The 19,142-nt window shown below is 34.4% G+C and overlaps 1 protein-coding gene and 1 pseudogene across 1 annotated transcript in view; both read right to left on the bottom strand.

The window, feature by feature from the left end:
* Nucleotides 1-19,142, bottom strand: part of CSMD3 (CUB and Sushi multiple domains 3) — a 727,509-nt gene that overhangs the window by 138,526 nt on the left and 569,841 nt on the right. Inside the window, exons 32-34 of the mRNA XM_075743489.1 lie at nucleotides 3,872-3,985; nucleotides 3,087-3,182; nucleotides 2,016-2,219 (exon numbers count right to left, since the gene is read on the bottom strand). Of these exons, the coding sequence (XP_075599604.1) occupies nucleotides 2,016-2,219; nucleotides 3,087-3,182; nucleotides 3,872-3,985 (414 nt within the window). The remainder of the gene's footprint in view (nucleotides 1-2,015; nucleotides 2,220-3,086; nucleotides 3,183-3,871; nucleotides 3,986-19,142) is intronic.
* On the bottom strand, nucleotides 6,930-7,279 carry LOC142600813 (cysteine-rich and transmembrane domain-containing protein 1 pseudogene; annotated as a pseudogene).

Here is a 19,142-nt window from a genome sequence, read left to right as displayed (position 1 = left end):
GTTATGTATTGAATTAGTATAAAAGATAAAAATGTGTCATTAAAGAGATACATTCTTTCTTAATATTGCTACTTTGTTGTTGTCTAAATAATTAATAGCACCTGTCTCAACTCCTTGACTGTTCTCTTTGCTTGTGTGAGTTATCGCATTACAGACTATGGATCTATCACGTTAGTAAAGAAATTGCTAAATGCTTGCAAGACTGCACTCATCATATCCATGCCCATGGATTAATAAAAGTGTTATGCATAATACAGGACAGGCATTCAGTACCATCAAGTTTCTCTTCTGAAGTTTCAACTTGAATGGATCTTGTCTAGATCATGAGATGCTCTAACAGGGACAAAGAATATTACAGCTTAACCTAGATACAGATATTCTGTTGGTATTTAAGAAATTGAAGGAAAAGATTGATGAGATGGTTTATCAAAACCATTGGAAGCTAATGTATCACTACCATGCAACTCTACTAAGTTTTGAATGGATTTCATCCCATACAAATATGAGGATTTAGAAAATAGTGAGGAGAATGAAACTTATCTTAATAATGAATAGTGTAGCTACATTTTATGTGGCATATAATTGATAGAATCTATTGGGAACGACATGGATAAACTAAAGTTCAGTGTCAATTAAAGTGTTTAAATGATTATTCATAAAAGGATGAACAGACAGAACAATTGAAGTCTGCTATCTGTAAGGAAATTTTCAAGCATTCACTAGAGTTAAAGCAATTTAATACAGTCATGTCGACCATTTCAATTATTAAACTGATTTAGTTCAACACAATTTTCACCTCATATATATTTTACCACCTTTATCGGCACAGTGATTTTCACACATAAGGTGTCCTGTAACCCTTTCTCAGTTCAACTTGCCTAGAGACAGATAGCTTTCTCTTCCACAGACTAAAACATATACTAAAATACCAATAACATACTGTGATCACTGGCCAAAATAATTATTTCAACACTCTTTCCTGCACTCATGTAAAACTCTGCTTATGCTAGAGACAACATCATAATGTGGTTTTTGCAATGGGTTAGGATCATTTTTATAAAAATTCAGTTCTATTTCAAGAAAAGTAAAGTAACTTTAACTCATAAATATATTTACTGTTTTGGATGGGAATGGAATTCTTCAGATGTCTTCATCCTCAAAATGAATAGTTTTCAATGTATTCAATTTGCACAAAATTAATGTATAATGCAGTCAGTACTGCAACAGATGTTACACGTGGAAAAGTTTGATGGCATTGCAAAAACATCTGTGCAAATGATAACCCATTTTATTTAGTTTATAAACAACTGATTTTTTTCTATATAAAACCCAAGCCAAACTCTAATAAAACTTAATATGTAAATGTCCCATACTTGCCCTTGACATAAACCTATGGAAAAATGTAACATTCGAATTTTATCTCTTTACCGTGGGGCTTTTCACTACAATCACCAGATTTCCAATTGGTGCAAATCAGCTTTATAAGTGTCAATGGATGCACATTAATTTAAGAATTTAATTTTGAGAATTTAATCTTGTGTGACTAGAACCAGACAAACTATATTTTCTGATCTGAAAAATTACTGGTCTTTTTCTGACAAGCAATGAACTATTAGCGTAACTGTTTCTAAATCTTTAATATAGGAGTGTTCTTGCAGTATCTTGTTAGACATCTGCAAGGTGAGAGCATCTTAGTCTTGCAAGCAGGCAGGGCACAAACTGATATTTCTGAGTCTTGATTAAGGGACAGCCAGGGACTGTCACTGATATTAATGTAAAAGAAGCTAACACATAATTTATAGCAGCAGAGCATCTTCATGAAACTCGTGAAATGTCACAGCAAGGTTAGAATAGAAAAGGGAGTTCAATCTTACCCTTGAATGAAGAAGAAAGTGTAAAAAAGTAAGCAAGAATAAAATACTGTAGAGATTACAAAGAAGGAACACATTCAGCTAGAGAGAATGGTCTGCACTTTAGGCAGTAATTAGTTCTATTAAAAAGCCTCACGAACTCACCAACGCATGTAGGGAGTGAATCATTCCACTGTGCCAATGCATTTGGTACCGTATCACATCGAATTGCTGTTGACCCATGGAGGATATAGCCTGGATTGCACTCAAAAAGAACCAATGACCCAACTGCAAATTCGTTTCCAATCCTTTTTCCAAATCTCGGTTCAGGCACAGAGCTACACTGTGTTGCACTTGTTCTTGGAACAGCTGCAAATATACAAACAATTATGGATTCTTAATTTTAGATTTGGTGGAGGAATACAGATTTTGAACCACAAATATTCAAAATTACTGGAAGTAACATTCAGTTATTTGCCAGTTAAGAACACTTTCATAATCCTCAAATGAATCTTCACAATATGGATAGCATACTTCTGATGTCTGAGTTACTATTTAGAAGAGCATAGCTCTGATATCCTTGCTGAGATTAAAAGCAATACATAAAATCCACACTGAAACCTTTCTAAAATGACACTGGAAAGAAATACTACTGTGAGATATTCAGCTAATATGTGGTTTCAAAATAACATTTATGTATCATATTGATATTTACATTTATTCCTGTGGATTTCTAAATGTGTATTCTGACTGTCAACTCAGGATTTAAATTTAGGGAAAGAATGAATTGCAGTTGCAAGTATTGCTGTATAACCATTTCTGCATTTCACCCATGAAAAGGCAAATAATGTAAACCAAGAGAAGTATCTCATTAACAGTAAGATCACTGATTCACCCACAGGTAATAACACTTGCAGTTATTAATATTTAAATTGAGAGATAAACCAGTTTGAGCAGTCAGATGGATTTGACATTAGTCAACCAGAATCAGCTGCTTTGTATAACGATCTTGTTAAATTTGGAATCTCTCTTATGCTTCTTAAATATTTGATTTAAGCTTTAAAATACAGATAAAAGAAAGGTCCTAAACATTTTTCAAAACACGCAGAAATTGTGAAACTTATTATATCGTTAACAAGCTGTTACTTTCCTCTACATTCTCAATCTGTTCCTTTCTGGTGATTTACAATTTGTGATGAGAAGAATAAATGTACACATTTTTCCAGGTTTTCTCACCTTGATAAACAAAATGAAATCCTTTAGCTGTTATTGGTCCAACTGAAGTAAATCTAACCGTGATCTGGTTACCTGAGCTCAATGGGAGGGATTCACCTACTCAAACAAAGCAAATACAAAGCTATCATAACCACTTTTTACTAAAGAAGCATTCAAAATACCTGTCAAGATCTTTGTCGCTAGAAATAACCCTCCCAAAACCCTGTTCTGCTTCTGTAAACTTTGCTATATATGTGTGATTTCAATACTTTATGCTGGCATTATTATGTTGTTCTAGAAAAGGGGGATTAAAACGCATGTCAGTTATTAGGAATATCTGTTGTTTTACAAAAACAAACAAACAAACAAAACCCCCAAAACCAAAACCAAATCCCATACCTCTTTTAATTGAGTCAATGTGCACATAATCTATACAGTTTTATGTTGCTACAAATATACACTGCTTTCCCTTTTAAATATATAATAACCATTTCAGATTGCTCACTAGATAAAAAATCATAAAGGCACAGAGTAAGAAGCCCCAAACACTCACTATAGTAGCTAAATATCAGAAGAAAAAAAATCTAAACTAAATAGATTCAATTTTATTTCATTTTATTCATTAATGTAAAGAGTTTTGACTGATTAGGCTTTTCATTCAAAATTGTCATTTCATATATTTATTTGCCTGAATTGAATCTAAGTAAATATAATAATCACTTTTTTCTTTTTTTTTCTGACTATATTATCTTTTTATGTTCATAAAAAATAAATAATAGTTTAATGACAGTTCTATTAAAGGATACCTGAATGAGATCCTGAGAGAGAGGACAACAAAGATGACTGCAGAGTTGGGCCATCATATACTTCAACTACATCATGGAGCGATGTCTGGAAAAACACAAACTGACCAAAAACCACTGACCAAACAGGAAGGAGAAAAAGTAAGAGACAACAATAGACAGGAAAAAAAAAAAAAAAAAGACAGAATGAAAAAGGAAGAAAAAAAAAGAGAAAAAAAAGAGAAAAAAATAGACATTAATATGTTGTTTCAAAAAGATTTAAATAAAAACAGTATTTTTTGATTGATTTCTCTGATCACTTAATTAGCTGTCCTGGTGTTTAAAGATAGTTATTTTTCATATCATTATAGCAGTAAATGGATAAAAAATGTAATTCTCTCTATATAAAGAGACTATGAAGGTACACAAACAATACATATATTCGTCAAAAAATTCTAGCAATGAGGGAACAAAACTGTTTTTCTGCTGTTGAATACACTTTCAAATTCTCTGCTCTCCCCTACCCAATACACATCTAAATTCTCAGTGCAATGTCCTCCTTTATAATTCTAGGCATATTGCTATATAATGTGTTTTATTAATTAATTTTGTTGATAAACCTCTGTAAGTTTTACTTACCTTGGAATGTTTCATTTTTCTTAAGAACATGAACATTCAGTGCATCTTTACGTTTTTGAAATAAATGAGCAACTGATTCAAAGCAACACTTTCCAGAACACATATACTGAATCACAAAAATTATTCTTTTTTAAAGTCACGCTAGTAGAACAACTCAAGAATGTTATTTTTGCACTAAAGTTCAAAAGTCTGTGCAGCACATTCACATCACACTTTCAATATAAGTAAACAGTGAAAAGAAAAAAGAATAGTTTGGATTAATTCTGGCCTTAGTCCCTACAAAACATTTACATCTTAATTTTTTATCACCATTACTAGCAACAGAGGGGAAAATGTTTTAAGGACTGTAAAGGTAAAAAGCTGGAAGTAGTTAGATACTTGTAGGTACTGGAACACCTATAAAGAGAAACAGAACCCGTTCTGGTTCATTATCCAGGTTAGACATTTTGGGATAAATATTCCAACGTGTTGCTACTAGATTATATTTGTTTGCCATACATTCTACAATATCTTTATCATGTATATTTTGTTATAAAGGATGAAGCTAGGCACCTATAATTCTTCCAATTTATACACCCTTAAAACTTTAAAAACAATATATTAAAAACGTGACTTCTTCAAATTGTTGAATTTTCTTTTTTCACTGATTTTAAAAAAGGCAGTTCCACCTTGCCAACTCAGAATGTTATCATACGCTCTTTTCAAGAAGAAAAGTTTTTTTTTAAAAAGAAAACTTCTTTTTGAAGGGAAAGACTGGATGTTGTATTTTAAAAAGTTCAAACAAAAGTAATTTTAAAACTGAGACACTTCAAAAGATTTTTATCCATTTTTAGGAGGAACCATAAGTGAGATGCCAAATTATCTCCATCATTTTTCCTCCAGTCTCCAGAAAATCAAACATTAATGTTTTTACTAGCTCTGCTTATTTTTAAAATAATATTTAGCAGCACTCAAGTCTTCTCTTTGGTATTGCTACAGGTAACTAACAAACTTAATCCAAATAATTGTTTCTATCAATCACATTGGTACTTTTATCAAATCTTTTTCTTATACTCAATGAACTTCATTTTGCCATTGAGCCAAGTAAAGTTCCTTGTGACTTCCGCTGCTGTTACCCATTTTGAATTGAGTTGCAATCTATGTATAGAAAATTCAAGCAAGTGCTGAGACATAACTTAACAAGCACACATAACTACAGCTGTATACTGGGAAAACTGTAAATATAGAATTGATAAGCTATATTTGTGTTGTAATGGTTTATTATAAAATATTTACTCAGCAATTATAGCATATAGTAAGCAAAATTCAAAGGTCTATTTCTACATTTCATAGGTATTTCAAGATTGTTGTTGCCTCCAGCTTTGTCTTAAGCACCTTCCTGCCTATCAGTATAACACTGGAGAAAGTGAATAAATGTGTGACTTAAAACTGATCATTTTGGAAAGAGAAAGGTCCAGATATCATTTGTGGTAACTGGTTTTTTTCACTGTTGGCTGTGTATTTCTTAATAAAATTGAGGTAAAATCTGAGAAGGTAACCAAAAGTTATCATTGTCTTTAAATCATACACAGTATGAAGAGATTTAATGTGATTAGCATGGCTGAGACATCAGAAAGCACTTACAAACGGCACCTACTGGCAGAAAGTGGTCAATATGAAACAGCAGCAAGCTCATATAAGGGGTTTTGAGTCCACAGCTTTATGATCAATTTAAGTTTAAGTGAACCAAGCTACTTCCTTAAGTCAGGCAGGAGTATGGTGCAGCCAGTAGTAGAGGTAGAATATAGATCCTCTTCCTTTCTCTTTCTGTGCCAGGATACTTGTTTTTATTAAATCAGATGTGAAATATTGTAATACATCAGTGACTGATACCTGACCAGCTGAGATTATGTCACAAAAAGGGAAATTTTGATCATTAGAAAAAGTTCATTATTCCTGTGTTTTCTGGGGGTCATTGTTGTTTACCCATTTGGCATGTGTTTATTCAGTTTATTTTCTAGTGTTTAAAAAGAATTTTATTAAAACCAAACCATAACATAATTTGAAGACAATTCCAAAAATTACCTGCTTCAAAATTATCAAAAATGGACAGAAATATAAACATGAGTATCAGGTATAACCTGCCCTTGGGAAACTCATTAAAAATAATTACCTAGTCCAAATAAAGATCAAATCACTTTAACTGAAGAATTTGGGGTGTGATGTATTTTTTTTTTTTTTAAATATGCATGACTAAGTATTGTCTAAAGAATGATTCACTTCCAATCATTTTCTATCCCCTGTCAACTAACATGAAAGACTGAAAGTCACCTGTCTAAACTTGAGATCTGAAGTAGGGCTGCAAACTATTTCTGAATTTATGTTCATCTTGGCCTTCATTGCTTTGTAGTAATGTTATTTAAAAATAAAATATCTTTTACTCTGTATTTGGTGGCATAATATTTCACATAGTACTCAGTGAGAGGTATGGGTGGTGGCTCTGCATGTCCCAGAGACAGCAGCAGCAGAGTGCAGTCCAGCACGCAGACAGGTGCTCTAACCTGAGTCGTCCCTCTGCCACTCCTCCATGACATACACTATGGCTTTAGGCCCATCTGCATACACTGATCCTGGAGGCAGAGGTGCATTTTGCCATCTGTACTGGGGATAACCTCAATAACCTGGCTGGCCTGGCTGGTATGGCCCAGTAGATACGGGAGGATAGCCAGGAGGACCACCTGGCTGCTGTGCCTAAGGTGAGTAAGAGGCAGTGGAGCCCTGGCCAGGCTAAGGTGGAGGATTTTTGTAGTTCATGTCAGATACAGAATCTGTCCTCAGGTGCTGCTCATCTCACGCTGCTGCCAGCACCTGTGATGCGTGATGACTGTTGTTCCTCAGGGGTCAGTATTGAGACCGGTGCTTTTTAATATCTTTGTCAGTGACATGGACAGTGGGATTGAGTGCACCCTCAGCAAGCTTGCTGAAGACACTAAGCTGTGTGGGGTGATGAACACTCTGGAGGGAAGGGATGCCATCCAGAGGGACCTTGACAGGCTGGAGAGGTGGGCCTACGGAACCTCATGAAGTTCAACAAGGCCAAGTGCAAGGTCCTGCACATAGATCTGGGCAGTCCCAAGCACAACTACAGGCTGGGCAGAGAATGGATTGAAAGCAGCCCTGAGGAGAAGGACTTGTGAATGTTGGTTGATGAAAAGCTCAACACGAGCCGGCAGTGTGCGCTTGCAGCCCAGAAAGCCAACCGTGTCCTGGGCTGCATCAGAAGAGGTGTGACCAGCAGGTCGAGGGAGGTGATCCTGCCCCTCTGCTCAGCTCTTGTGAGACCCCACCTGGAGTACTGCATCCAGCTCTGGGGGCCCCAGTACAGAAGAGACATGGAGCTGTTGGAGAGAGTCCAGAGGAGGCCACGAAGCTGATCAGAGGTCTGGAGCACCTCTCCTGTGAAGACAGGCTAAGAGAGTTGGGGTTGTTCAGCCTGGAGAAGAGAAGGCTCCGGGGAGACCTTATAGCAGCCTTCCAGTACCTGAAGGGGGCCTGCAGGAAAGATGGTGAGGGACGGTTTATCAGGGTGTGTAGTGACAGGACAAGGGGTAATGGGCTTAAGCTAAAAGAGGGTAGAGTTAGATTAGATGTTAGGAAGAAATTTTTTTATTATGAGGGTGGTGAGGCACTGGCACAGGTTTCCCAGAGAAGTTGTGGATGCCCCATCCCTGGAAGTGTTCAAGGCCAGGTTGGATGGGGCTTTGAGCCACCTGGTCTAGTGGAAGGTGTCCCTGCCTGTAGCAGACTGGTTGGAGCTAGATGATCTTTAAGGTCCCTTCCAACCCAAACCATTGTATGATTCTGTGATTCTATGATTCTATGATTTAGCTGTGATGTTTTTCTATCACGTGTTATAAAGGAATTATAATACCATATTTAATTTAGTTTTGAGGAAAAAAAGAAGAAAAAAAAAAGCAAGAAACATTATTCAGAAGCTACAATCTTCTTTAAAAGACAGGGAAAGAGAAGTCTCTCACTAGAGAAATGGTCTCTATGTTGATTAAAGATAACAAGTATGCACTAAGAAACAAGAAATGCAAGCTTCTCATGCATCTTAACTCCCAAGTCTGGAGACCCCATTTCACTGTGCTAAGTGATGGATCATGTCAAGTCAGCTAAATGATAAATGAAAAAGGAGAAAAGCCATGTTTAAATAAGCAGGAGGTAGGCATAACTATAGGAAGCAGAAAGCAGGAAACCATTGTGTGAGATTGTCTCTCAATGAGAAAGACTCAGCAAAGTTCTACAGCTGATCAGGTTAGTGTCATCAATCCAATGATCATCAGGTAGGAGAGACTCTCGTGTCCATTCTCATAAGACAGACAGGAATTCTCCACAAAATCAGGCAACTACATTAAGATCTGACTACACTAGTATGATGACAATCATTCTAGCTTTCATTGCAGGAGTTTCAGGGGTTTTAGGGGTTTTTTTTGAGGAAGAAGAGGGGAAGAAAGAGATTTCCTTTTTTTTTTTTTTTTTTTTTTGGTGAAAAATAGAATGTAATTCAGATTTTTCAGTTCTTCTACCATTTCCTTTGGATTTTACCTTCAAGACACCTATAACTAGCCATGGAAGCCTTGAAAAACATAAAACGCAGAATGAACAGCAGAAGGAAACGTCTAGGAAGATTTTGAAGTCCGTTATTTATTCATGTGAAGTAACTTAACATTCATGTACTGCAAGCCAAGAGTTTTATATGAAATAATTTAACCATAGAAAGTATGGTTAATAAACACACAGATGCTAAAGGTAGAAAGGTTTATTATGACCTATTGCTGTCTTACGGTGAAAGCAGAAAAATTACTTTTACTATATTGTTGAAAAAGTCAGAGGCTACCTACTGTTACAACTTATATCTGCCTCCTGCTGGAACATAGCATTCCTCTGTGAGTAATGCCTTTGATTTAAGTATTTAGCTTCACAACAAGCAACAGACAAGAAAAAATGTATGAAGTTTTCCTTTGTATTTAGGGTGAAGTAGCAATACATTATAATGATGGACTGACTCAATATTTTAAAATTAAATTATACTCATGTAGACACCAAATAAACTGATAGTCACCCTCTTCTGCCTGAGAAAGATGTCCAGTAAAACTGCAAGATAACTTGAACGTAAGTTGGGTTCTTCAAAGACAAATTGTTCAGTAATCACTGAGAAGGGCTTTGAAGGGAAAGACTGAAAGATGACATTCTAAAGAGATGATCGTACAGAATTCATGCATATAGAAACTTCAATAAATTTTGACCAGCTCACATAAATTGGAAGATCTGATCAGTGGAAAACTTCAGTTTGACATAACAATAACTGACTGAGTTAGCAGGGTTACTATCATATATTTTTTAAATGAAATTAGTAGCAGAGGGGTTTTTTTGAAAGTTTCTCCTCCTACATTTCCAAACATTAGGTTGTCTGCCAGTTACTGTTAATACATTCTGTCTACTCTGAGTCTGTAGCAGCTATCTTTAGTAATATCTGTTAGATTTCTCTGTAATAGTTGACATTTTTTAGCATATGCTGTAACAGGAAAAATATTAATTGTTTGTGACTACAAAGTAGAGACACTACTAGTAGTATCCTGTTGGGTAAACCTCAATTCATTTCAAAGCAAATAGCAGAATAAAACAACTGCTTTGTGTTCCTGAACCTGGAAGCAGTAAAAATTAATTCTAACAGTATAAGCCTCTTGGGTGCACTGCAGACTAGATGTCAAAATAAGACTAGTGACGGGTTTATATGTAAACCACTAGAAGAGGTATTCTTACTGACATGAGTAAGGCCAGAGAATTGCATATTCTCAACAGGTAATTATTAACAAGAGTGACTGAACAACTGAAACTGAATGCAGTTGATACAATAAGGTTACAAAAAATAATCAGATATAAAAATAAAGAGAAAACATTAAATAACTGAAAATTAAAAGATACTAAAGATGTCAAAAGGTAAAAGGAATGCATCTATATACACACATAATACATATAAATATATAATTATATACATTTTCTATAGTTACTGAAGCTATAGATTGCCCTTAAGTGAGTTTTCCAATGTATAAATGTATGATTACACTACACAAACCTACAGAAGCCCTCAAATGTAATGGAATTGTATTCCAATAGCATCATATATTGCACAAGTTTACTGTTATTAGCAAATTAAATATACTTGAATATGATTACATTTAATATCAATAGTCAACATAAAAGTCATGGCGATTTTCCAGACTACATATAGGTGTGCCAGCTAACTGTACTTGGATAGGGCAAATTAATGTGAATTTGTATTAGTTCTTCACAATGCATGTGACATGCACCAACTGTCTAGTTTTTAATCTCTTAGTCTGTGGAAAAAGCCATTTCTGAACTATCTGCCTTTTGTTGCGAGCTATTGGTGTTCCATTGGCAGTCTCAGCTATTGTTCTCTCAGGTGGAGTCTTCCATTTCCTGGCAGGACTTCCAGAAGATTAGGGAGAAAAAGAAAGAATAAAGGAGTCTCTCTGCAAACAAGGGACAGGTAAGGAAGGGCTGGAAGAGTTCTGGTTTTTAGAGCGCTCAGGTGTTGTTTTCCTCCCCTGCATGAAGGCAAAGAAAATATCCATCCTGGAGAAACAAAAAGCAGGAGTACACAGATGTAGGTCTGAGCTATAAGCTATACTCTGCTGTTCTGCCTTTGTTTTTCTTCTGCAAAGAAAGTTTTGACTGAAAACATGCTGAGCTGTCCTCTTTTCTGTATTCCTGCATTTCCAGACTAGGAAGGGAAGAAGGAGATAGGAAATGCTACATCTTCTCATGTTTGAGAAAAGAAACCATTTATCTGAATACATGAAAAGACAAGAATGTGTTTGGGGAAAGGAGATGGGGCAGTTGTTAGAAACACTAGAAGCTCAGAATGAGGAACTCAAGGGAAATTGCACAAAAAGAAACACATGCATATTTCCCCAGAAATGGGCATAATTCCATATAAAATAGGAGAAAAGTGAGCCTCAGGCCTTTTTCTGGAGCTGGAACAGGAATGAATTCTCCTAATTAACACATTTCTTGCTTGCTCCTAAAATCAGCAAAGTTGATCACATTATATAAATTATCATTCTCCTCCAGCCTTCAAACCTCAATCTTCTTTCTGCTTCTCCCTTTCTGAAGCTCACATCCCTCTCTCCTGGTCTGAGAAGTCAAACCAGTACATTTTATTTTAAACACAATGGACATTGTATATGTATATTGCATTGCATTGCATTATATTATATTATATTATATTATATTATATTATATTTCATATGCAATAATTTTAAATAATACTAACATGTTGGATCTGCTTTGTAATACAGAACCCTGAAAGAAACACCACACCATACTACCTTCTTTCTCTATATTGGTTTGTTTCAATTTGACTAAACTGAAATTCAAGTTTGGTTTTTTTTTTGTTGTTTTTTTTGTTTTTTTTTTTTAACAGGTAATATTGCTTTGTTTACCCCTACAGGTAAAAACTGTATCTTACCATTTTAACTACATTTACAGCTCTTAATATTGACGGTATACCTAAAATGTTGAATATATTTCATTTGGCCAAAGCTTCTTAAAAGTTAGATAGTTTTTTGGGTCATATTTCTTGAATTTTTTCCTGGGGAGGAATGAATCATGCTCTGGAGGGGCCTATCTTTCTCCATAACCTAGAGTGGGAACCTGGACAACTAGTGTGAACTAGATACTCAATTTGTAGATGGCTGAAGAAAGATGACATGAATCTCATCCATAATGTTTTGACCTTACAGACACAATTTAATCTTCTTCCTGTCTAACAAAGCAGTTTTTTTAAAAACTTGACTATAAACAGAAGACCTGAAATTATATCTCATTAAATAAAAAATAAATAAATGTGTGTTAAATAAACGTGTGTTAAATAAACAAATATGGTTTTATCTATGCACAAGATGACATGTTATAACATGTCATGTCCAGCAATAGAAAGCATTAGTTTCCTCCAGAGTATACTTTGTTCTTTTTTTTTTTTTTTTTTTCCAGAAGGAAACAAGGACATATGTTTTGAAAAGGACAAGGGCAGAGTTCTAGAAGATGCTATGTTGCTTTTTCATCAAACATCAATGTCAAAGTATTCAGTTGTATACTGACAGAGAATTTGCCTTTCTTCATACTTTTTATGCCATATTTTCTCTTGTGTGCTTATATGTAATTACTTTTGGAAGTGGAAGTATAAGACTTCTCAAAAATTACTTAAAATATAGAGAATCAATGACCCATTCAAATACTAATAATTTACACTGGATTTTCCTTCAATTAATGAAATTCAACAATTATAATGAGCAGTATATATTCAATACAAAATAAGTTGTTATATCAGTAAGACAAGAAGCATTAAACTGTAACAAGCTACCAGTACTACAAGTTTCTAGTGTATTAACTGGCAGGAAGCAGTGGTGCTGCTAGCCAGCAAGGAACTTCACAAATGGTTTACTAATACTTGCTTAGTTGTCTCTCATTGTTTGTTGATGTATCTTTGTCACATACAGATCACATTCAGCTGCCACTTTAAGGAAAATTTGTATATAATTTTATCCAATCTTATAGCATACAATGTGTAAAACAGTAACAATTAATATAAACACACTTCACAAATGTTATGCATTTTGGTAATCTGTTCAGTATGGAGAACATTGACTATATGTCCAGGCAGAAACTGACTGCATTTATGCTGCATCAGAAATGGTAAGTGATTCGCTCAATATCAAAAACAATCAAATATCAGAGGGAGGAATAACCCCAAGCACCAGTACAGAGAAGCAGTGCTGCAGAGGAGGACCTGGGAGTCCTGGTGCATAACAAGTTAAGCATGAAGCAGCAATGTGCCCTTATAGCCAGGAAGGCCAATGGTATCCTGGGGTGCATTCAGAAGAGGCGGCCAACAGGTCGAGGGAGGTTATCCTCCCCATCTACTCTGCCTTGGTGAGGCCACATCTGGAGTTCTGTGTCCAGTTCTGGGCTCCCCAGTTCAAGAAAGGCAGGGAACTACTGGAGAGAGTCCAGCAGAGAGCTGCAAGGGTGATGAGGGGACTGGAGCATCTCTTGTATGAGGAAAGGCTGAGAGAGCTGGGGCTGTTTAGCCTGGAGAAGAGAAGACTGAGAGGGGATCTCATCAATGCTTATAAATATCTAAATCACATCTGTAATCACAGAATATACTGTTTAATGCCAACATGCATGTTCTTCCATTTAGTTCCTACAAAATGAGGGTACAAGATCACAGGGAAAAAAAAGGAAAAAAAACAGAATAATAGTATGACCAACAGAGGGAAAAAAAAGTTATTAAAACTAGTGAAAAGTACAGAAGAAAAATAGATATAGGCAAGAAAAAAATAATTATAAAGCAAGATACAAGCGTATACATTAAACAGAAAAAAAGCAACACTACTTCATATATGATGAAGATGACATTTTTTCTACTAACTGTGGCATGCAGGCAAGCTTTTGAATTCTTTATGGCTCTTTTTTTTTTCCCCTTTTTTATCATAACACTATGTTTAAAAAGAAAAAGGCATCTATTCCTATGACATTTGCTTAAGACTTACTTTTTTTTAATTTTATTTTTTGTAAGAGTATCAGTCTCGAAGCTTTGTTTGAAAAATATACCTTTTCCTCTCAGATATTGTCAATAGTATTTCTAAACCAGAGAAAGGAGGTTGAAATGATAATACAGACCAAGTAGAACAGTTTGTCAAAAAAATAGAGATAGATGCTATAAGCAATAACCATAATTTATTTAATAGACTGAGAGTGAGTGAACAGATCCAGAGCACTGACTACAGTGAGAATAAGAAATTTAGAATTGATTTAATCTGAAGAAATGTTGCATGGAAAAGCCTACTGATAAGTTAGGTACTATATTGTATTATGTAAAAGTACACCATAGTTTCAAAATTTGCTATTGAAACAGTTTTATCATATGTGCAGACATTTTCCTATATTATTTCAATCATACATGTAGTCTTTCTTAACACTAAGGTAGATCTTTGGTCACTAGTAATGGTTTTTAATTAGATATTTTTCTGGTATCTAGCACAATACATCTTAAATCTATGCTAATGCCTCCCAGAGCCATTAGTGATTAATGCTATAGTCCTAACTAAAAGCAGAATAATGAAAGAAATGTGTTTCATGTCTACTGGCTGTGTTTTCCAAGGCTGTTTTACCAAAACAATAGGCAAAGCTTGAAAGCTTAAATGTCTATGACACTGGATAAATTATTGCTGCTACTCATAATAAGTGATTTTGCGAGGTCCTTATCTAACATGGCTTTAACTTTGTAACTACATTGGCTAAAATCACTATGATATATTATCAGTTAGAAAGCTTTTATCCTCTATTTCCATGGAGTTACCCAACATTTCTATGCAATCATTTAGGGCACGTTAGATTTTTTATCTTAAGGAAATGATGCATATGTTAACTATAAAAATAATCTAATTTCACAATTTCCAAAATGCAATCAACAAGGTACTTCAGCAAATGCAGTTTAAAAGGAAAAAAATTTACATGGTTTCAGATATTTAGGAAAACAACAGTAGGCATAAATCATTTTCTTCATGCACAGAGCTGTGCAGGCATTTGTCAGGAATTGTGATTTTCTGTATATTCTTAAATTATTTTAAAAAGGTGCAATTAACAGTTACAAAGTGTCTTGATGGCATTAAGTTATCAAAGAAGTAAAAGCAAGAACTAACTGAAAAGTTACAGAAAGATATGGTAGTGGATAACTAGTGATAAAATATTAGATTAAATTTATGGTAAAATACTGCACATGAACAAAAAATAAATCTACTTTATATTCACAATGATAGGCTTTGAATTAGCTGTTAACCACCCTGGACTGAGATCTTGAGTTTATAACAAATAATTCCTGTGAAACATCAGTTCAGTGCCCAGTAGTGACAGAAAGGGAATAAAATATTACCAGTTATCAAGAAAAGAGCAGAGAACAACAAGCAATTATAACACATGCGAAAATTCAGGGTGCAAGGGATAGACATTTTGCTCTGCCCTCTGCAAAATACATGAATGAAATTAGAAAATACACAGTGAAAGAAGAGCAAGATAATACCAGTTATGTAATGCTCTCTTTTGTGTCATGAATAGATCTGAATTTGTCATTCTGACAAGGACATTATTAAGGGGCAAATATGATAGGAATCTATAAAATCATGAGATGTATGAAGTTGAACAGGGAATGATTTTTACAGTCAAATATAAGAACTGGAGAGAATCAAGTGAAAAATAGACAATAGCATGTTTAAAACTGGGAACATATTTCTTTACACAATACACGCTTAAGTGGAAGTGATTGCTACAGGATGTTATAAATGCTAAATCTAAATGGGCTAAAATAACAGTTATGTAAATTAATGGAAGAACTCATGAGGAGCTACTGAACACAAATGTACTACGTACAGCTCAACAGCTCCTTCAGTCACAGATTAATAGAGACTGAGAAAATACTTCTGCGAACCATCAGTAAGCATTGCCCTAAGATCATATTTTTCCTGGATTTCCATATTTATTGCTGCTAAAAGGACACTGTGTTGGGCAGATCCTTGTTTTCTGACCTGGTATTATGATAATTCTTATGCTCCAGTTCTATGGCTTCAGAATTTATAGATATTTAAGACTGGAAAGATTCAAAAACTGGTAAGTGATGGAACTGCAGCATGTATTTAGGCAAATTATTCCATTGTCCAGTACTTTTATTGTTTTAAATTTCTACCCTCTGTGTATTCCTAGTTTATTTAGGTCTAAACTTTAATCGGTATAATGCTGACCACATCTGCAGTCTTCATAATTTTAATATGAATGCCAATATACTCAGATTTCACCTGTGATAATATGAATAGTGATTTTTAACATAGATAAGTATAAGCATATTTTTAAAGAAATTCTATTTTATAGAGGTACCAAGTTTGAAAAACTGAAATTATTTAATTTCTATTATACATAGCATAGGATATTATTTTCTTTAAGCAGAAAGGTGTACACACTCAGCCAAAAAGGACAGCAACATAGATGTTTATACTCCACTTTATACTAACTAGTTATATATGCACATTACAATCACATGTGTTGCAGGTCGTGTAACATCATTCCATATTTGACTACGCTATTGACAGTCTTAATTTTCTCAAACGGTATTAAAACATCCAGAATGCGTTGATCTCAGTAACTGGCAATTTACAAACATTAAATATGGAAACCTGATTGAATACATTAAAATACATTACATAGAATACATATAATTACACTTTGAACTGTTTTCTCAACCAGAAGGTTGAATATCCTTCAACTGCTTTTCTCTCAGCAAGAAATTAACCTTCACTGCTGGAAGAGCAGGTGATTATATACCTTTCAGAACTATTAGTTGATAGCTTATTTGAAATGTGAAACTTTATAAAGTAATAAAATATGTTCCTTGCTGCTCATTTTAAATTAACTCTTTTATTTCTGTGTCCCAAAGAAAATATCACAATTTTTTAGAAGCCAGTTTTCAGCTGTATTCCCTCAGTTCTTACAGCTTTCTATTTAAACTTCGAGTTTCTAATCTACCTTGAAGGGAATAGCAAGGGAGAAAAAACTATGTGTTCATTTCTCTGAAAGCTCATCAGTGAGCAAACTAAATATTGTAGGTGACAAAATAAATTTTTGACAAGTATCATTAATACCCCTTTTTATTCCTCAAACTAACTATAAGATTTTAAGGAGACAAAATAATTTTTCTATTTTAGTAAATTGCATTAAATTTTACCAAATAATAGAAAAGCGTGCCTACTGTTCATTTCCATACACTTTTTGTTATTGAAATATTTAGGTTTTTTTAGCCTGCAAACCCTGTATCACATTGTGATAGATCATGGGTAACAGCTCAAGGATACATTAGTTACACATAAATAGTAGGACTTCAAAGGGAATATGTGAGACTGTAAAAACCAGTTCATTACTTACTGCTGGGTTTCATTTTCCTGGTATAACATAAAACATAGGACTGGTATTTCACTTTAGGCTTACATGGTACCTTTTTGTACTTAATTGTTCAAGTGTTACTCCAATTAATTTTCATAGTACCTCTTTGAGGTTAATGTTATTATTCTGTCTTACAGATGGATAAAAAGAAATATAGAGAGGTTAAGTTCTTTGCCCAACTACTATATACACACAAATATTTATTCTCCCTTGCTATTTTTTAAACACTATTTTGGTAGAATATTTTCTGGTTTCTTCTCTCCATTGTTCCTTTTATGTGACAAGAAGTATACATTTTAAAAAAATCTGAAACAAGAAAAAGGAAGTGATTTAATTTAAATTCTCATGTCCTGTGATTAGTCATAATGGACACAATCGCACTAAAAAGAGACACACAGTCAAGTACCTCACAGCAGAGGTGTTTCCTTATGGCTAAGGAAATTTTTTGTCTTAAGGGGACTGGGAGTACTCTGCTATTCATATTTAAAAAACAGTTTTCAAAACAATAGTCTGGACTCTGCCTAACTCATTATCTGTGTAACTATGTTTGACCTCTCTACCTACAAAACAATATTTTAATTTCTTCAGCCTTTGGGCATATATTCACATTGCACAGTGTGAGTATAAATCCGCATTGCAGTTGTTTTACATTAAGCTGTTTACAGCTAGATTCAATGGAACTTCTGTTGAAGAAGATAATTGCGGGCATATCCTCTCATCTTGAACTGTGCTGCATGATGTACCCTATTGAGTAGTATGAACTCACTTAAACAATACAATTTCTGCCCCTGAAGCTGTATGTTTCTATCAGCAAAGTCTATTGTTTCTTATTTGACATCTCACTCATGGAGCAAAATGGATCAGTATACTCCAGAGATGGACACTTTTCTGGGATACTTCTTTTGACTTCCTTGAATCTTGGACATGATTCCTAGCTATAGTTACATAGCTCCCCTGAAGCAGAGAAAATGTATCTAATACTTAACTGTGGATCTGCTTCTAGCTGTACATCAGATCTTCTGTTGTTGACACAGAAAGCAAAATCAATTTTTAAAAAGACTTTTTTGTCCATTTTTGTTATGTTTTCTTTGAGGTGCCTTCCAACCCAAACCATTCTATGATTCTATGATAAATAAGAGACTACATGATTATTTACAAATACAAATGCATTTACAGACTCCGAATTACTGAGATGGGGTAAACACATACACAGGAATACTGCTATGGATTTGCCAATGAGGCTGAAGAGTCTTTAGCCATCCCCATAAACAGTAACTAGTGCATCAAATGACTTTTTAACAAAAGTATTCTTTCATAAAGACTATACTTGCTAACACTAATGCTGTATTTTTTCTTTTTTCTTTTTTTTTGTTGTTACTACTGTTGTATTTCTTTCTGATATTTATTTATTTTTAAACAGCTATGGGGAATTCATAGTAACATTGTTGAGGAAAACTGTGGTAGACTCAATTTCTTTGAAATCAAGATTTCTTATTTGTTTCTGGTGAGTTACATTCTGGAGGAACAAAATAGACTTGGATTATAGATGCACTGAGTGTAAAATTTACCACTTTTTGAATAGGGCTCAAGAAACATTAGT

The sequence above is a fragment of the Balearica regulorum genome, chromosome 2, assembly GCF_011004875.1.
Source record: "Balearica regulorum gibbericeps isolate bBalReg1 chromosome 2, bBalReg1.pri, whole genome shotgun sequence".
NCBI classification, from domain to species: Eukaryota; Metazoa; Chordata; class Aves; order Gruiformes; family Gruidae; genus Balearica; species Balearica regulorum.
The sequence above is the reverse complement of the archived record's forward strand: the minus strand, read 5'-3'. Positions and strand labels throughout refer to the sequence as shown.